The sequence below is a fragment of the Xyrauchen texanus genome, chromosome 42 (genome assembly GCF_025860055.1).
Source record: "Xyrauchen texanus isolate HMW12.3.18 chromosome 42, RBS_HiC_50CHRs, whole genome shotgun sequence".
Classification (NCBI taxonomy): domain Eukaryota; kingdom Metazoa; phylum Chordata; class Actinopteri; order Cypriniformes; family Catostomidae; genus Xyrauchen; species Xyrauchen texanus.
Genome location: NC_068317.1, coordinates 21,101,884 through 21,121,799, shown reverse-complemented (window position 1 = coordinate 21,121,799; position 19,916 = coordinate 21,101,884). Strand labels below are relative to the sequence as shown.

General features: G+C 37.7%; 1 protein-coding gene across 2 annotated transcripts in view; it reads left to right on the top strand.

The window, feature by feature from the left end:
• Nucleotides 1–19,916, top strand: part of LOC127634829 (catenin delta-2-like) — a 422,761-nt gene that overhangs the window by 268,565 nt on the left and 134,280 nt on the right. For both annotated transcript variants that reach the window (XM_052114524.1, XM_052114525.1), the window contains one exon: nucleotides 1,305–1,545. In XM_052114524.1, the coding sequence (XP_051970484.1) occupies nucleotides 1,305–1,545 (241 nt within the window). The remainder of the gene's footprint in view (nucleotides 1–1,304; nucleotides 1,546–19,916) is intronic.

Genomic DNA, 19,916 nt, shown 5'->3' with positions numbered 1-19,916 from the left:
TGTTGGACTTTCTTTCTTCAGCAGAACACAAATAAAGATTTTTCAAGAATATCTTAGCTCTGTAGGTTCATACAATGCAAGTGAATGGTGATCAGATCTAATGTAGCTCCAAAAATCACATAAAGGAAACAAAAGTAATCCATAAGGGTGTTTTCACACTTGGGTTCTCTTTAAAACAACCAAACTCAGACCCCAAAAGTGGACCAAAAAGTTAACCGAGTGAAAATGGTCCCAGTTCTCTTTGCATTCACACTATTTGTGACCTCTATATTGGGCTCCGATCTCTTTTTGGTCCAATTGACCAGTTACGGTGTCTCAGTCAATTTTGCGTTCACACTGTTGTTTTTGTGGAACCCAGACCACTTTTTAAAAGACAAAATTGATGCTGATTATTATTACAATTATGGCATACTAAATGGTTAAGAGTACAATTAGCTATATATTAACTTATGAGATTATACCCTTAAAATGAATAATTAGCATTAGTACAGGTGTATTTGTTCAATAAAACATATTTTATTCATCTTCTGCATGAGAAACCGATCAAAGTCCTTTTTACCCTAAATCTCCACTTTCACTTTTACATGTTAAAGTCACATGCCTGTTTAGATTTTCACATCTGAAGGTGAAATTTAAAGTTTGGAGCTACAAAGGTCTGATCGCCATTCACTTACATTGAATGTACAGACAGAGCTAGAAATATTTTTCTAAAAATCTTTGTGTTCTGCTGAAGACAGAATATCATAAACATCTAGGATGGCTTGAGGTTGAGTAAATGATGAGAGAATTTTCATTTTTGGGTGAACTACCCCTTTAAAAGGAATCAAGGAAATCTGACCTTTCAATGTGACAAATTTGATTAGTGACCTAAAAATATTGCATAATACTAAATATTTATTTACTTTTGTGTCATAACTTTAATTAAAAAAAAATGTAATCCTAAAACTTTGTTTATGTCCAGGGTTTGAATCAAAGCTTTTCAATGCGTTCTTAGATTTTTTAAAATATTGAGTACATGAGCTTCTTTTTCCACCATTTAATAGAATGAGTGTCTTAGAATGTGATAATTATCAACAACATTGTCTACTTATTAAGAAGCTTTTCATTACTGTCCTTTGACACTCTTCCTCTCCTATTTGCTCCCTCCTTGTCTACTATTCTTTCATTGTATTGTGTCTTTGTTTGGTTGTCTGTATCCTCACTGTCATTCACTGTCTTGTCATTGTTCCTCTACCTAGACCTAATGAACCAGTTCTGTGAACAGGTCCTGAACTTCTTGTTTTGTCCCTACTCTCCTGCCATAGCCCCATCCTCCCCTGGTGTTGACTCCGTACCCTTGCAGCGAACAGGAAGTCAGAATGCCACAGGGACTTTTCCCAGGGGCGGCTACGCCTCCGGCCAGAGCGCCAATTACGCTGACACTTACCGCACATTGCCATACTGCTCTTCTGTGGAGTCTCCATACAGCAAGTCCGGTCCAGCCCTGCCACCAGAGGGCACCCTGGCCCGCTCGCCCTCTATAGACAGCATCCAGAAGGATCCCAGGTAAGTCTGCAAGCTATTATACCTTTTTAGAGTGTGAGTCATAGTAGCACTCATGCCAGGTGCAGAAGGCAAATGTACACATATTGATCCAATCTCAGCTGGAAGACCAATTCGTCATTAAACCTTTCTGTATGTGTTTGTGTTGGTTTAGAGACTTCTGACAAAAAATATAGTGCAAATTGCTTGTATATTTTCAGTGCTATGTCAATAGCTCTTGTAAGCTTGTGATTTACCATACCTTTTCCACCGAAAGCAGGACGAAATCTGGTCCGCCAGTTATATTGAACTCGATGAAGCAAGAATGATCAGTTTGTATGGAATACAAGCTTACAACTTTCTGAATAATACTGCACTGTATGCACTGTGTACTACCTACTAAGTTTTAAAAGTAGTTAAACAGCATTACAAGATAACGCAGAATGCAGTAGGTCATCCGGGTATTTTATGAATGCAGAAAATTTGCATACTGCACACTATTCATACTGTATACTATAGCAATAGTAAGCAGTAAGCTAGTATGCTATTCCCAACATAGCCAGAGTCACTACCTTTATTTTAAAGATGTTTATTTATTCATCTTATATTTAATTTCTCTGCAGACAGATATTTTTTAAGCCCTGCAATTATTTTACTGATATGATTTTAGTATTACTATTCTGTAGAAAACACTGGATTGTAGCCAAGGGTGGGTCGGGGTGGGCCTGGGCACACCCAAATTAGACCCAGGCCCACCCAGAATATTAGAGATTATTCTTTGACTTCAAATATATATTTATAAAACAGTTTAAAATATGCATACATTCAGATTTCTGAAAGTGTGAAAGAACTGTTTGAATGGTACGCTTCTCTGGTGATATGAACATTTTGTTAAGAAAAACAATTGGGAAAAACTTGGCCCATTCATTTTTGAGGCCCACCCAAAATTAATTTCATGCATATTGTCTATTTATTTATTTTACAGATAATATTGTGTCTAAGAATGTTGTGTGTGATTCACCATTCTGTATGTAAAGATTTGTTCATGCATACATTTGCTTACTCATACCATTTGTATAAACATAATTAGTACTACCTACTGGTCACATAATTCAGTAACCAAGACCCATCTTGCTAGATCCATTTAAATATACATTTTAATTTCTAGAATTTAATTTTGAATATTAAAAGCTTCATTACTGGATCACCAGTGTTCGTTATTAATTGTTCAGTGTTAGAATTCACACGTTCTCTCAATACTGTTCAATTATAAGCAAACACTTTATTTATTTTCAAAGAGGACATTTGCTTTGTGTGATCCTTTTTTCTCCATGGGTTTCAAAATTTAATTGGACAGAGTTGATCACAAGTTACCATTATACAAAGTGGCCCCTCATCTGCTCAGGGTACTGGTTAAACTTGGTTAGGCTAATAAAGGATACTGCAGTCTAGTATAATGATCTCGGCTGCTATTCTGCATATTTGGTCTCTGGAGACCTGAGGACTACATATTATATGTTTACTCTCTGAACATGTTTATTCTGATAAGTGCCAAAAATCAACAAAGGCAACAAAGATATTGGCAGTAAAACCTAAATACATTTTGATATGCTGTTTAACTTGATGAAATGTCTCCACATTCGTCATTGCCTGTTAAAAAGCCCCTTTGATCTTTATTGTGATTTTGGGTTTTTCATTGAACAGACAAATTAAGTTTGGTGGCATTAAGTCCCTTTCACATGGCTTGCTTCTTGGATTCAGTACACCTTTAAACTAATTTGTTATGCGTCACTATGACCTTCTCAGGAAAAGCACAAGAAATGTAATATTAAGACGTTGCTAGGTAGCAAAGAAATAAAAGGTATACACCCGTAAAGAGAAACATTTTTAAGCAAATGAAAGAAATAGCATGGATTTGGAATAAGAACAGCAAAAAGGGGGCAGGCTGTTGCTTTGATAAATAAATGTGTTGTACATTTTTGCACCGGCACTGCCCACATAATGATGCATCATATGAATTATCTGGTAATGTTGGTTCAGAGACTATTTAGCAGAGATGGGCCACTTCTATTAAAATTAATTGGAGAAATTGGAACACCCTACCAAGGAGCTCTTGCACCGGACAGTCAATGGGTGTAGAAAGAAAGTGCCGCCTTACAGGTAAAAGAGCCAATCACCTTTTAGATACAGACATCGCCTGTCAATCAACTTGAGAATGCACATGCGCAATAGCTATACAAGTCGTGAAATTCGTGTTTTTCAGCGTAAAATGAGGTAAAGAAGCACAATTTATAATACCAGTGTTGTCAGATTTTACTGCTGATTTGAATTATGTTCTTTGATCGTAATCTTGACCAACCTTGTTTGAGATTTTGGTGTTTCCCCATTCAAGTAGATAGGAGCTGCACTGTCATGACAGTAAGTTGCCTCCTGAGAGTGTTCCAAAGATATCCTGGCAGTGGACTGATTGCTAGAAAGACTTTGGTTGGTTGCACTTCAAAAGTTCAGTGGCAAATTTGAAATTATTGTAATTTCGTGTTCCAACGCTTGACCTGTACACAATGTGTCACCAGGGCAGTAGCTTGGGACTTTGGTCAATATAATTCAATGCATTGGGGAAAGCGAATGTGAGTCGTGTGAAAGGACCTTTAGCTTTAGCAGCAGAATGAGGGTGAGAGCACTTTAGTCTATTATAGAGTGTGCAAGGCCGAAGCTGTGGAGTCATTTAGCCTGTAATGGGTTTGGCTGACGACCTATGCACTGAGTGCCACTTGTTCCCATATGTGCTACAATTCTTTCTAACTAGATCTATTGAGAATATTACTTACAATATGTACCCTGCTGAAATGACAAGCTGAAATAACATGCAGTTCCCATGGTTTATGCTGGTTTGGTACTGGTCTGTCTTGTGGACAAGCATTGCCATGCTCTTCAGTATGGATACTACTTCCTTAACATATATTTAAGACAGGTGTTTGGAGTGTAAAAAGCACAGGCTTTACACAAAAGGCTTCAGCAGACGATATCATATTACAGTTGCTGATGTGGGGCGATAAACCGAGTTATGAACCATCTGCAGTCCACAGAGAACACAGAGGAAGAAGGGAGACTGAGGGATGAAGATAAATTTGTGTGATTGACTGGGGCTTATTGATTTGCTTCTGGATACCTGCAGAGCTGGGGAAGAGGAGGGATTGCCTTCTGAAAATAAAGGGGACTGACCTTCGCATTTCCTCCACTATACATCAAAGCTTAGGTCCAAACCTAAATCTCAACACTGTCATTATTACTTAGACTCCAAAGAGATGAGTCCATAGTGGTGGCTATCTCCAAGATATCAACAATTAAACATCAATTTACTTTAAAGATCAAGATATTTTAAAAGAAATGCAGGAAATCATTTACACAAAAGATGTAAATGGCACATTGATTGGCAATTTCTCTACATAAATGTAGAGAAAGTTTGCTTTCCTAAAAATCACAGTGATTTGTGGATGTTTGTTCTAATCGCTAAATTCACAAGCAAAAAAGAGCATGTCTCATATTTTCTTTGTGGATTTTATCCTTACACCTGCCAGAATGCAATTAATCAAAAGTAAATCTTGCTTTGGTATGTACAGTAGTGAAGATTTAGCACTGTTTTAAAGGGGTAATTACACGAGGAATTACATTTTCCTTGATATTTGACGTATAACAGGTCATTTTAGTACAAAAACGTACTGAGTTTCCGAACTAAAACATCCTTTTCACTGCAAAAAGAGCCTTCGTTGAGACCAAGCTGCCAAAACAGCTCATTCTCTACTTCCTCAACATTGTGATGTCACATTGTGGTAGACATTTGCTTCTGACCACCACCACAACAAAACATAAATGCCTACTTTACCTTATCACTTTTGTAGCCCTGACCAGTAGCGGTGAACAGTGAGATGGCAAGGAGAGAGCAGGTCAGTCAAGAGCAGAGAGCCAATCATAAAAGTGGGCATTTACTGTCAAGTCTTAAAGGAGAAGCAGCACCAAAACAGAACGTTTCTGACAGAGGGTCAGAACGAGGCTGGAAAATGATCATGTTTTACAAATATATTACTTTACTTGCATTACAAGTGAACCTCAAGTAATATTCAAATAATAATTAAAAAAGGCATGTCATGACCCCTTTAATGGTTTCCCCACCTATCAATGTTTCTTTCTGGACAATCACTTTCTAACAATCCTGTGAACCAGAAAATTGAGTTGAGTTGTTGAGCTGAATCAGAATTCACTGTTTTTCTTATCTGATTTAGTTATTTTTGCAAATTATTTCACCAATTTGATTTTATTTTATTAACACAATCAAGTTAGTATTTTTTTATTAAATTATAAGATTTTTTTTTTAAATACAAGTATCTTAGGCAAGAAACAGAAGACATGACCGACATGAGGTGCTCGAAGTTTCAAGGAGAGCTGCCACGATCTCGTTGCATGTGCAACAATTTATTTAGTAATTATGTATTTTAAATACAGTAGTGTAAACTACTTCACAATAGCAATCGTTATTCTTCAACTTGTAGCATTTTCATTTATTTATTATCAGCCAACACAAATTATTTACAATTTTAAAGTCATATCTCAAGATTCATGCATCTTCAGGCTTAATAATGAACATACCTGTGTATTGAGAAAATGAGTGAAATGTTACATCCTTAGGGACAAAAGGTCACTATTAACTGTTTAAAATAATTTCAATTGTTAAAACTATATCAAATTACAGCTTTTATCAGAAATACGATTTTAATGCAGTACAGTAGATGATAATATTTTTTTAGCAGACTAAGTTTGGCTGAGTGGGCTAAACTTCTGGCTCTGGCGCCTCAGACTCTAGTGCTTTCTATGGTCTCTCAGGGACAAAAAGTGTGGCGTTGAAAAATACAAATGCACACTGTGATTTATAGAAAAGTACCTTGTGCACGAGCACTTAGATCTGGGAAAGATGATTCCCTTGAGTGGTTGGCTTTGGATGGGTAATATAAAGAGTAAGACCTGCAGTGCTCTCGAATGGGTGGCTGGCATTATTCTGTGAAGGGTCTATGTAATTGGATGTCAGCCTTCAGATATGCATTGCTTTGGCAGGGTAGCAATTTGATGCATTAAGCAGCTTATGCACATTTGTGCTGCATCTGCTAGTTTTTACAAAGCAATTGTGTTTTGATTATTACATTTACCTTCATATCAAAAGCATTTCTATCGACATTCCATGTTTGTGTTAGTTTATTGCTGGCTCTCAATATTTCTTTACTCATGTGAAGAGAGAGACCATTTTACCAGTGTTTTTGAATAGAGTTTTCCTTCTCTGATAGTTTACCTTAATAAAATGATATGAGCAGTCTTAGTACCGTGAGTTAAGTGAGAGAGGTTTTCTAAACCAAGGCCACGTTCACATAGCAGCAGAAATGTCAGTCCTGTTTTGAGTGTTTAATACGATTGCGTTCACATACAGTTCGGTTATTTACAACAGTGACAACTGCATTATATAAATAAATTGACACCCGCAAATTTTCAGGACTCACAACCGCATTCTTGGCAAACCTGTGCTGTGTGAATGGAACTGTACTGGACAACTAGTCACATCATTTAATGTGAAAGAGCCACGCTGCACTGGACACATGTGTTTCGTGTTTCATGTGCAGTTTTGTTTTGTTAAATCATGGAGACTAAGTTATTAGCTGGATGTCATCCCAAAATTCAGCCACCTTTCTCCACCGGCTGCTCACGGGCATGAGCCATGTGACAAAAATGCTGCACTATGCAAGTGGTTAAAAAGCATTCAAAGATGTTGTCGGTTAATTATAATCTGATGGATGAACCTGCACGTCAATTGTGAAGACATGTCGGTGTTATGGATGTCTCCATCTTTGATATTTACTTTAGTCACTGTCACTATGGTTACAGCAGTTAGAATATGGTTGAGAGTTTGGTTGTTCATTAAAACAGATTAGACTCACACCTGTAAGTAAATATGGTTGTCAATCTAAACACTGACTGTGTGAATTTAGCCCGAGAGAGCTGCCTATATTGATAGGATTTTTGTTGCCTGTTTTATCGTCCATAAGGTAAAAATTGGGAGTTAGATTGCTTTGACCACACCTATTGCCTTAGTAAGCAGCATAATACCTTTTAAAGCATCAAATGAGTCCTTTGCTGGGTAATCACATTATCCATTATGACAAACTTCTTAAAAAAAGTTTCATCCGGGCTGAATACAGCTACTTCATTTTTACTTTTTGAATACGAGACATGCTCCTGCTGCACACCTCTGAACAAACAGCACATCAGACAAGGCATTGATGGCTTTTCTGTCATCTGTTCTTCAAATATTTAATAAAGTATATTTCTTCAAGCGCATTTCTTGTCATGTGTCATTCCGAAACATCTTACAGTAGCCTGCTACAATGCAGGATAAATTATAAAAAAAATATCCGCCATGTGCATGGTATGGGCTGTTAGCATTTTGCGAATGCTAATTTCAAACTCTGTGCTTATTTATAATATGTTTGGTGACCTCCCAGCTACATGGTTTTGTAATTTTCAGCTTTTGAGCATTGTCTTTCAATGAATGTCACAATTGTCATAGGGACATTTGTCAGATATCGTCGATAGCCGATTACATCGTCCTATCGCCCAGCCCTAGTTGACAGAGTCAATGGAAATGGCAAAAGAGATATTTAAACTCATTATTTTGCCAAATATTTGAATGTGCTATGTAGACAGTAGACAGTGAGTCACTTAAAGTGCATTAGTAGCACACCTTTTATAAATGCCTTCAATATAGAATTAATTTCTTGAAGACTCGTGGCCTTTACCCCAGCCATGCCATACTTAACCCAACCATGACTTGATATATCACTCTGCTGTGGATTTCCTTCGTGAAGACTTATAGACACCTGCATCTGTAACCTTGAGTGCGTCATTGCCCTCAAGTCTATGTTCAGCCACTTGAGAAACCTCAAACCTGAGGAAGGTGTTATAGCAAAACAAAAATGGCACCTGTGATGCTCTGTATTATGAAGAATGATGGTTTACTTGATAAAGCACAGAATTTGGTTATGTTGCAATAAAGGAATGTATTTTACATTGACTAAGTAGTGGTCAGGTGGGTTGACCCTGTGTTATAATACAATGAAAAACATTACACACTCATGACTCCAGTGTGACTCGGTGGCAAGTGCTTTGAAATGGACATTTTAATGGCCATTTTGGGTGTGTTTACAATAGTCAAGCAAGCATTCTTTGTGCAGTCTTTATCGTTCCATTTTGTTATTTTTTTTAGGCACTGGAAAAGTTTTTCAATGTTTACACATGTTGTCCAAGAGGAAGGTCTTTTTGCTCAGAAGTTGCTCTTTCATAGGTTAATCGAAAATTTGAAATGCATTAGGTCTTCATTCATAATTCGCAATGCTTCCTAAGATAAACAGCTGATATATTAAAGAGATCCATTTTGTGAATTTTCTTTCCTATGAAGTCTGACTAGAGACCACATTGTTAAGTTAACAAACCAAGTCTGCACCTAGTATTTATGGTAATTACTGTCTCTGTCAAATGTTTCATCAGCAGTTGTCAAACCTTTTGTAGTTATGAGGTGATGATGTGAACACGTTCTGTCTGGCTTTTACTCACCTCATTATCAGAAATGATTATAATTATTCTTGGGTGTTTAGTATCAGTTTATAAATCATGTTCAGCCAGTATAAGAAACTTCAGCCATAGGTTTATTTTCTGGTATTTATTATGAAGCACACTTGTCTGAATGAGCATTGAATACGGATGAATGCTATTAAGGACTCTTTATCAGAGTACTGTAACTAAAGCAAAGTCAGTATGGTTTCCTGGATGCAAACAGATGGTTAGTGGTAGAGGAACACTCAGCCCTTAAAGCTGAATCAATGAATGCAACAACCCATGCAGTCTTCAAGGTTAATGCATAGACTGCTCTTGTCAGCTTCTTTAGGTTAATTTAATTGACATTCCCTTAGCATCCAAGTCGGATTATTGGAACATGTTGGCTAAGCAAAATCATATCTTTAATGTTTAAGGTCCCACATTTTAGAATATGTGTGAATTTGACTTATCTAAGGCAGCGTGTTTTGTGCAGGTGAGGCAGAGGTCGTTTGGATAAGTCACGTTACAGTGGTAAGGACAGAGATATTGAAATGCCGCCTTGTAGAATCTTGACAAGGACATTGTTTTGACAATGACACCAGCCAAATCAAGCATTCAAAATCAATTATTTGACTCAGTGAGGCTCAGTAATAGCCTTAAAAAGTGGCAAGAAAGAATGGTGGTTAGCATTGAAAAATCTGCTCTGTTTGTTTTCATGTAATTTTTGGTTTCAAGTAATTTTTTCAAAGAATCTCCAATTACTGAACAAGATGCATTCAACAAATATAGGGATGTTGATTGCATCATGGGCCTGAAAATTGCAGGAGCAGATTAGTTCTGATTGCAAGAAGCTCAATAAAAGGACGGCAAACACGTGGTGGTGTTTACCACAGCCTAATGCAATTAATCTGTTTAATTTTCAAAAAATCTTTTCATATATCTCCACCTGTCCTCCTCTCTATGTATTTTTGTCTTGTTTTCTATTAATAATTTTTAAATATCCTTAAAGATACACTCACCAAGCACTTTATTATTAACACTGGTATACCTACTCATTCATGCGATAATCTAAACAGCCAATCGTGTGGCAGCGGTATAATGCATAAAATCATGCAGATACTGGTCAGGAGCTTTAGTTAATGTTCAACCATCAGAATGAGGAAAATATTTGATCTCAGAGATTTTGACCGTGACATTATTGTTGGTGCCAGACGGGCTGGTGTGAATATTTCTGTAAATGCTGATCTCCGGGGATTTTCACGCACAACAGTCTCTAGAGTTTACTCTGAATGGTGACAAAAACAAAAAACATCCAGTGAGCAGAAATTCTGTGGACAGAAATGCCTTGTTGATGAGAGTTTAATGGAGAATGGCCAGACTGGTTCGAGCTGACAAAGGCTACGGTAACTCAGATAACACTTCTGTACCATTGTAGTGTGCAGAATAGCATCTCAGAATGCACAACATGTCAAACCTTGAAGCGGATGGCCTACAACAGCACAAGACCTCGATGGGCACTTTATTAGGACAATATGTGTTCCTAATAAAGTGCTCAGTGAGTGTAAATTTATTAAAGGGGATAAATTGTTCAAGATAATACTTGTTTTCAAAAAATATCTTATATATCTATGTAATATTGTTATTATTTATTTCATTATTGTTATTTTATTGATTAAAATACATTTTTTTTAAAATAAAATGTATGATTATTTTTATTTGATACCATTGACATTATATTGTTATTGTTGTTTTTAACATGAACCTAACAAAATTTAGTGAGATTTGCCAATGGGCTAAGAAAAATACAAATTTAAAAAATACATTACATTTTTTCTGAAAACAAGGAAATAATCAAGGGAAAACCAATCATAAAAAACCAAACAAAAATTAACAGGAAACCGTAACTAAACAAGAATTACAACATAAAAGACAAGACCAAAAACAACAGGGAATATGTCACAAAGTTCTGTATTGGCATAATTGTTTTACATACAATTTTGCCAAAGCATCAAACACAATGTAACAGCAGTCACAGGAAAATGAAAGGGGGAGAGAGATACACAGACAATCTCTCTCAATCTCACTTGCATGTTTAGCCATAAACCCAAATTGCACAAATATTCTTACATGAGGCATCATAGATGTTATGCGTGCCTGGCTCTGTTGTGACTCAATTAACTAATACTTAACTTTAATAAGCTGTACGGTGATTGCAGTACAACATCCAGGGCTCTTGACCAATGGCTGCTTCATAAAAATGTTATTGATGGCACGGCAGTCACCCCAGGTCCCCTCATACAACTCAACCAGTACTCACTATTAAACAAGCGTTATGTTAATGAAATGCAGGCCCCATTTGCCTGAAATATTGCAGTAGAGCCTTTGATTGGCTCTGTCTTTCCAATCTAATTCCACTCCACACATCCCCAGGTTGAATGACAACCAGGTCTTTTGTTTGACATCTGGGCCACAAAAGAGGGCAAACCACATTTCCTTTCGATTTTTATTTATCTTTGACTGCTTTCTGAAATTGGTCATCATCTCCCCCAAACGATGAGGCATAAATCAAGGCTTTTCAAAGGAGGAAGTGAGGAGCCATTTGGAAAGTTGGGTGGGGCTATTTGCCAAGCAATAATGGAGCCTAGCTCACCTGAGGATCAGTTGTCTCTTTCTAGGAACCTCTAATATCTTCAAAGGCCATTCTCTATCAGTGCTTTGACCTGCCTTGAAATTAAAAGCAAATGTTTGCTGCAAGGATGCTGCACACACACAAACAATGACACACATGAGTCACCTCGCTCTTGCTTTTTGATTTGTTCTGCTCATATTTTCATGTCAGAGAATATTGCCAGCCGTATTGACGGCCCATTCTATCACTTAAGCCCACACTGTTTAAGTCCTGTGGCTCTTATTACTTCACCAGTAGATCTACAATCCCAATGACTTCATCAAAACTGTCAGCCATTTCAATAAGCCTCATGGAAGTCACACAGAAGGGCATTTTTCTTGTTTTCTTTCACACACCAACACAAATACACACAAATGCATGCTAATATGATTTGACTTCAGCAAGCTGTGTGCTACATAAGCAAAGCTAATCCATAATGCATTTATCCCTGCAGGTTATTGACTTAGCATCTGAATCAGGCCAGAGGGCTGTCCTGACTCTTCGGAGTATTGCTTTCAAATGCTATCAGTATTACCCATTGATAACAGTATTTGAGAGCAGAAAATGCCCTGTTGAAAAACATATGTAGTCTTAAAGTATTCACCACTGCAGTGCTGGTCTAGTCAAACCAAACCAGCCTAGAAGAGCATGGACATTCATGCTGGTCTAAACTGGTTATTTCAGCAGGGCGTGGTTCTATAAGAACTGAGCAGATGAACAAGAAGTACAAATCGCATTGTATATTCTGTCATAATGTGCACCTGTCCATTTCTGGGTGAATATCCTTTAGCTCCTGTAATATTCATGAGCATGCACACACCACTGTTTACTTCATAATACTTTGACACATTTAACATAAACATGGGTTACCCATTCAAATTCGTCACACTGCGATGAAGAGGATTTACGGTGGAAAATGTATGCATGCATATCAAATATAACCTTTAGCTAGCTTAAGGCAAGGGAATACGGTTGCTTCGCCTTCGGAATTCTGCTTGTGCGGTCTAATCCCCCTCAAACTATATTTGCACAATTCCATGTTTCAGCATTGCTCTGTGAACAGGACTGCCTGCCTGCATCTTGCAGCAAGTTACGAATGCAAAAGCTCCTACTAGCTATTAAATTCAACAGACTTTGATCAGTGCTGTTTGGCTGCTTTTTTTGGGGGGGGGAATCTGTTTACTCGCTTCCTTTTTATGACAGTTTGATGTTTATTGGCCTACTCAGTCCTGCTCTTTGTCAGCATTTGAACATCACGGTTGTATCTTAGGTCTCTGTTTATCAGTATGGAATCTGTCAGGTCAGGACTCGTGTTGAGGGACACCGTCTGCCATGGAGAGCTTTGAGAAGGGGGACAGACAGTATGATTCTGACAGCTGTCCATATGGTCCTCTGGCAGCCCGTCTCATCAGGGACACCGCTGTTATTGAGCAAATCCCATGGCACAGGGCAACAAGAGGGGAATGCATCTGTCTCTGCGTAAACAGTCCTTGAATAATAACAGAACACCAACAAATTCACACTCACACACAGGCTTTGAAAGTCATTAACTTGCTTGCTTACAAACACACACACATACACATACATACACATATACACGTTTGTTTTTCTGTCTTGGGCGCGTTTCCCATTCAACGACGCAACTCACTGCTTAACCACCATAGCATGAGGCATCATTAGAGAAACTAACTAGCTAGTCACATCTGTTTCCGAAACCCTAGTAACAGAGTCACACATCCATTGTTCAAACTACGTTGGTTCAAAAATCTAGAGCTGTTCTTAATGACGTTACTCGGGGGGTGGAGTAATAATTTCTACATGGATCGAATGGATATCAAATTATAACAGCTCATTTACATGGACAGCCATTTATTGTGAAAAAAATAGCTTAAGACATGAAATAGACATTTAAGTTTACATGCACTTTGTAAGTGGCTTAATCTTTATTATAATCTTTATAATCTGTTATTTACTGTTCTCTGTTGTTTTGCTTTATTTTCACATGCCCCTCTGTTGCTGGTGTGTTTGTTTTTATCACGACCTCTCGCAGCATTGAGCTGCAGTAGTGGGGTTTCCCTCTTATCTCACTTTGCCGCACTTGAGCGCATACATATGCACACTTTTCAAAAACCAATAAGAACGCAACTTTTATAATTGACACAATGAAAGATATATAATTAAATATATATGGAGTGAAAGATACAGATGGATCTGGAAAATGGGGCTCTCTGTTGAAGCTGTGTGGTGCTACATGGCAACAAACATACAATTTTCAACTTGCTTGAAATTTGAATTAAATATGAATTTATATCTGAATATCTCTTACAATATCCCAATAATCTGTCATTTTTACATGTGTTTTGAGTAAGTTATTTTATAATACACTGGGAATTCATCCAGTACATTAATATTTAGAAATGAGCATATAATAGGTGAAACTTGGTGCATCACAGCTAGAATAATGTAATTAATAAGTCAGGGAGTGTATACAGATGAAACTCGAAAAATTAGAATATCGTGCAAAAGTTCATTAATTTCAGTAATTCAACTTAAAAGGTGAAACTAATATATTATATAGACTCATTACAAGCAAAGTAAGATATTTCAAGCCTTTATTTGATATCATTTTGATGATTATGGCTTACAGCTTATGAAAACCCCAAATTCAGAATCTCAGAAAATTAGAATATTACATGAAATCAATAAAAAAAAAAGATTTTAAATGCAGAAATGTCGGCCCTCTGAAAAGTATAATCATGCATATGTACTCAGTACTTGGTTTGGGCCCCTTTTGCATTAATTACTGCCTCAATGCGGCGTGGCATGGATGCTATCAGCCTGTGGCACTGCTGAGGTGTTATGGAAGACCAAGAAGCTTCAATAGCGGCCTTCAGCTCTTCTGCATTGTTTGGTCTCATGTCTAGCATCTTTCTCTTGGCAATGCCCCATAGATTCTCTATGGGGTTCAGGTCAGGCGAGTTTGCTGGCCAATCAAGCACAGTAATACCATGGTCATTGAACCAGGTTTTGGTACTTTTGGCAGAAGTCCTGCTGGAAAATGAAGTCAGCATCTCCATAAAGCTTATCTGCTGAAGGAAGCATGAAGTGCTCTAAAATGTCCCGGTAGACGGCTGCGTTGACTCTGGACTTAATAAAGCACAGTGGACCAACACCAGCCGATGACATGGCTCCCCAAACCAACACAGACTGTGGAAACTTCACACTGGACTTCAAGCATCTTGGATTGTGTGCCTGTCCATTCTTCCTCCAGACTCTGGGACCTTGGTTTCCAAATGAGATGCAAAATTTGCTCTCATCAGAAAAGAGGACTTTGGACCACTAAGCAACAGACCAGTTCTTTTTTCTTTAGCCCAGGTAAGACGTTTGACATTTGAAGCCCATGTCCAGGACCCGTCTGTGTGTGGTGGCTCTTGATGCAGTAACTCCAGCCTCAGTCCACTCCTTGTGAAGCTCCCCCACACATTTGAATGGCCTTTTCCTGACAATGCTCTCCAGGCTACGGTCATCCCTGCTGCTTGTGCACCTTTTTCTTCCACACTTTTCCCTTCCACTTAACTTTCTATTAATGTGCTTTGATACAGCACTTTGAGAACATCCAACTTCTTTTGCAATTACCTTTTGAGGCTTTCTCTCCTTGTGGAGGGTGTCAATGATGGTTTTCTGCACAACTGTCAGGTCAGCAGTCTTCCCCATGATTGTGAATTAAACTGAACCAGACTGAGAGACCATTTAAAGGCTCAGGAACCCTTTGCAGGTGTTTAGCTGATTAGAGTGTGACACTTTGAGCCTACAATACTGAACCTTTTCACAATATTCTAATTTTCTGAGATTCTGAATTTGGGGTTTTCATAAGCTGTAAGCCATAATCATAAAAATGATATCAAATAAAGGCTTGAAATATCTTACTTTGCTTGTAATGAGTCTATATAATATATTAGTTTCACCTTTTAAGTTGAATTACTGAAATTAATGAACTTTTGCACGATATTCTAATTTTTCAAGTTTCACCTGTATAAATGCCTGCATGAGGACAAATTTCTCCCCACTTTACCCTCTATCTGATGACGACATCATAAGAAAATTCTGGACTCCAAGGACCAAGATCCTTGAATTGCTGCAAGTTGTGAAACCATAGTCCAGCAGTTCAGTTCTTATCTGCACTGCATTATTGTGCTGTGGGAAGTTTTGTGGAGGTGTTTGGTGATGGCCTGTGGCTCAGCTATTCTTAGGTCAGCAAGGCTGTGAATGCAGTAACACCTTTGCTGTTACAGCTTATGAACACCATGCTGACTTTCCCCAAAACCAGTCCAAAAATCTAGTCACGACATTGCAGACATGGAAATTTGTTCAACATCCTGAGGAGGATGAGGGGGTCATGCTGGTGCTGAAGATGATGAAGATTCTGCTGCTGCTACTGGTGATGAGGATTGTATTTTCTATTCTATTCTACACCTCCTTTTGTGTAATTTCCTATTTATGGTCTATGACCCCCCCCCCCCCCAAACATTTGAAAGATTACTGCAAACAAGAAGTAAACATTTGTTTTCCATAACAAAGTCTATTGTGAATATTCCATATTCTATTATATTCTACTTCTGTGAACACCTCACAATAAACACAAAATTACTTACACATGTTATCCCAAACAGAAATCATATATATGGCCATACATGTATATTTCTACAATTAATTATCATTTATTTGGGCATATTGGCTATATAATATTACACTGATTTGGGAAATTATGTTTTCATATATGAAAGTGTAATATTTTGAAATATACAAATGAATGAATTTTACACTTACATGGTGCTTGTCTGACAATATATAGTGCTGCAGATATGTTGCATATACATATGTATTAAGAGTACAGATAGTACAGATATATTTTTATATCAGTGAAAAACATATAATATGCATATTGTGTTTTACATATATAGCCATATGTAAAATTTCTCTTTGGAAAATGTTGTAACAGATATTCGCTTGTATATAATAAAATAGCTCACCTTTTCTGCGTGAAACGAAACCAATAATGTGTTCCAAACATCATAAATAATGCCTTTAGAGGGCACTTCGAAGGGAGAACAATTGTGACAGTCATGCTGGAAGATTGATTCAAACAGAATTTCCAATAAAAATAACTTTGATAACTTCAAGCCTTTCAAAGCTCTAAGAGTGGATGGTGATGTCTTTGAAAGGAATAGGGCATAGGGGTTAAAAGTCTGAATAGAACACACCCCAGCCACGGTGAAATCAATGACGTCGACACCACAAACTAACGAGGAACTATTAGGCTGTGTCTCGTTTGGAAGGCTGCGTCCTCCTGAGGTCGCATTTTTCGGCCGCATACGTCATCGAGGCGGTCTCATTTCGAGTAGTACACTTCGAATGCAACCTTCAAATGTGACCTTCTTTCACAGGGATTTGGAGGATGCATAAGGTGTATCCTTCGTGGGTACTCACAACCCACAATTCTTAGCTTCAACTGAAATGTTTAAAAAAAAATGACGCCAATTTGCCCGTAAATATGATGTTAAAATGCACGTAATGTTAATTCCCAAGTTTAAGTACATCAGAAGATGGGTGCAGAGTATATAATATGTATTCATATATTAATATATAATTATTAGACTAAAAGTACACCTGTAAAATCTATTTTCTTCACATCATTATAACTCTCCTAAAATGTATCTCATACATTCTCTTTCAGAGAGACTTTGTACCCTTCTCACTCAAAGTGCTTGCGCTTGTTCTGTCATAGCAAGCATGTTACGTTCCATTTCCATTTGTTCTATGAAGGCCGTCTCGTTTAAACGAGGCTTGTTTAAGGGAGGACACTCGGTATACCGCAGCCTTTAAAGGACACATCCTACCAAGCATGCAGCCTTCGAAACGAGAGACAGCCAATGCTTCTAACCACAGGTGGAGAGCTGTAGTTACAACTACACAATTTTGCAATGCTGTTTGCAAATGTACGTTGGAACTACGGTTTCTGGAAATGAAAAATCATTGAACTATGTTGGTAACAATTAAACTTGTGACCATAGTTCATTAACAATGCTTTTTTTAGCTTATCGTGGCACATTCGGACTGTTTCGCAGATGACCCACTGGCTGGCTCGGTTCTCCCGATGGCCAGTCCTCACCTGATACTGCCCCAAATTGCATCTGTCCACCGGGAAAATGCCCGGGATGCCAAATTACCAGTCCAGCCCTGGCTTAAAGGGATAATTCACCCATGTTTTTCAGAATGTTAGCCTCTATTCGCTTACTTTGCATAATTTTTTTCCCATTCAAAGAAAGTGAATGTTGGATTAGGCTAACATTCTGCATAACATATCCTTGATAACGTGATTCTCAAAGTTCAAACAACGTCAACTTTGATGCCATTTGCCACTGAACTTTCGAATGCACAACCAACGATAACCGGACAGTTCTGTAAATCAAAAGAGGAGGGACTGATGACATACTAGGGCTTTTCACACTTGAAATCATTAACCCCGGATTATTCTAAACCCTGGGTAAATGGAATCTTGTTACCTGTTTTATGTTTCACACAGTTCATACTTTACCCTGGATTAATAATTAATCCTGGGTATTAATGTTTCGATGTTTCACACTGTACATTCGTAAACCCTGGTTTAATGTTCTTATTTGCACATTTGCAGTGTCGAAAACAATGATTGGACGAATATAACTCATGACGGACACGCATCCTGTCAATGCAGCTGATCTGCTCTTCTGTAGGAATATCACCAAGCAATTCAGCTCTGTTTGTCTTTCCTCTTCTGAAATATGACACAAAAACTCTGAATACTGTCTCTTCATCACGATGGTTATCGCATTTTCCACCATTTTCGACACTTTACTTTCCCTCAGATGTAGAGTGTAAACGGTGTGTGAAAGTTTCAGCAACGGTACAAAGTGCATGGATATTTAATGAGAAGTACTGAGGCTTTATATGATTGGTTGACTGCTGCTAAACAACTTTCTATTCTAACACTCCATCGTTTCACACTGTACCTCTGGAGGAGGATTTTATAACCCTGGGTAAAAAGTGGTGCTAATTCCCTTTCAAAATAATTACTGTGTAAAGTTGCTTTACCCAGGGTTAAAAGCAGGGTTTAGAATAAAGATAACCCAGGGTGGAAAGGCCAATTATGACATTCAGAGAATAATCTTATTAAACACATTACAGTAGATATTCTAGGTATTCAAATTAATAAATAGTAAAATCACCCTTCCATGACGAGAACTGCAAGACTGCAATGCAATGTGGTGAAATTAAAGTAGTACATGAGACTTTAGTTGAGAGGTCGTTGAAGCCCTTGTTCCTCTCGTTTCACTCTTGTTCCTCTTCATCTCCTACACATCTAAACCTCAGCAACAACATAAAAGACACTCCTCGCATGTGCAGCATGGGTCTGTCATCTATCATATATCATACATTAACGGTTTGTCAATCACAGGGGGGTGAAAACAACACTGGACGCGACTCAAGCTAAAAGTAATGGTGAGGGCATCAAGTCCCACTGGCTCAAATATTGCAGTCACTGTGCCTTTGGAGTGATGTCTGCCCTTTCGCTTTTCTTCCTTTCTGCTTTGAGCTGTCACATTATTTAGGCCAAATCCAACTAGTCTGTGCCACAAAAGATCATGTTGGTTATCACTCCTAAATTGAGGCAGACATTTGGATCCCTTTTTTAAATTGATGTATCTTTTTCATTTTGATCTCTTTTCTCTTTTTTTTTGCGTTGTTTTCATTATTGAGTTTATCAGTTCATCACCATAAATACATTTCTGAAGTTACTATTGGACACATTTGCTACCTATGCTGAATTCAGCATCTGATTTTTTTTTCTATAGCACATACTCTACTTGTTATTCCAGTCACAAAGCTTAACACCAACTTTTTATAAGGTAGCTTATTTTTTTGAGGTGGTGTTATGCTGGTGTTTGTTTGTTTGTTTGTTTGTTCGCTCACTGTTGCTGTTTACTTCCTGTCTTTGAAAATAAAGTGAGATTGAATGTCTACTCTTGGCTATAATGTTTTGAACTCCAAATGGATCGAG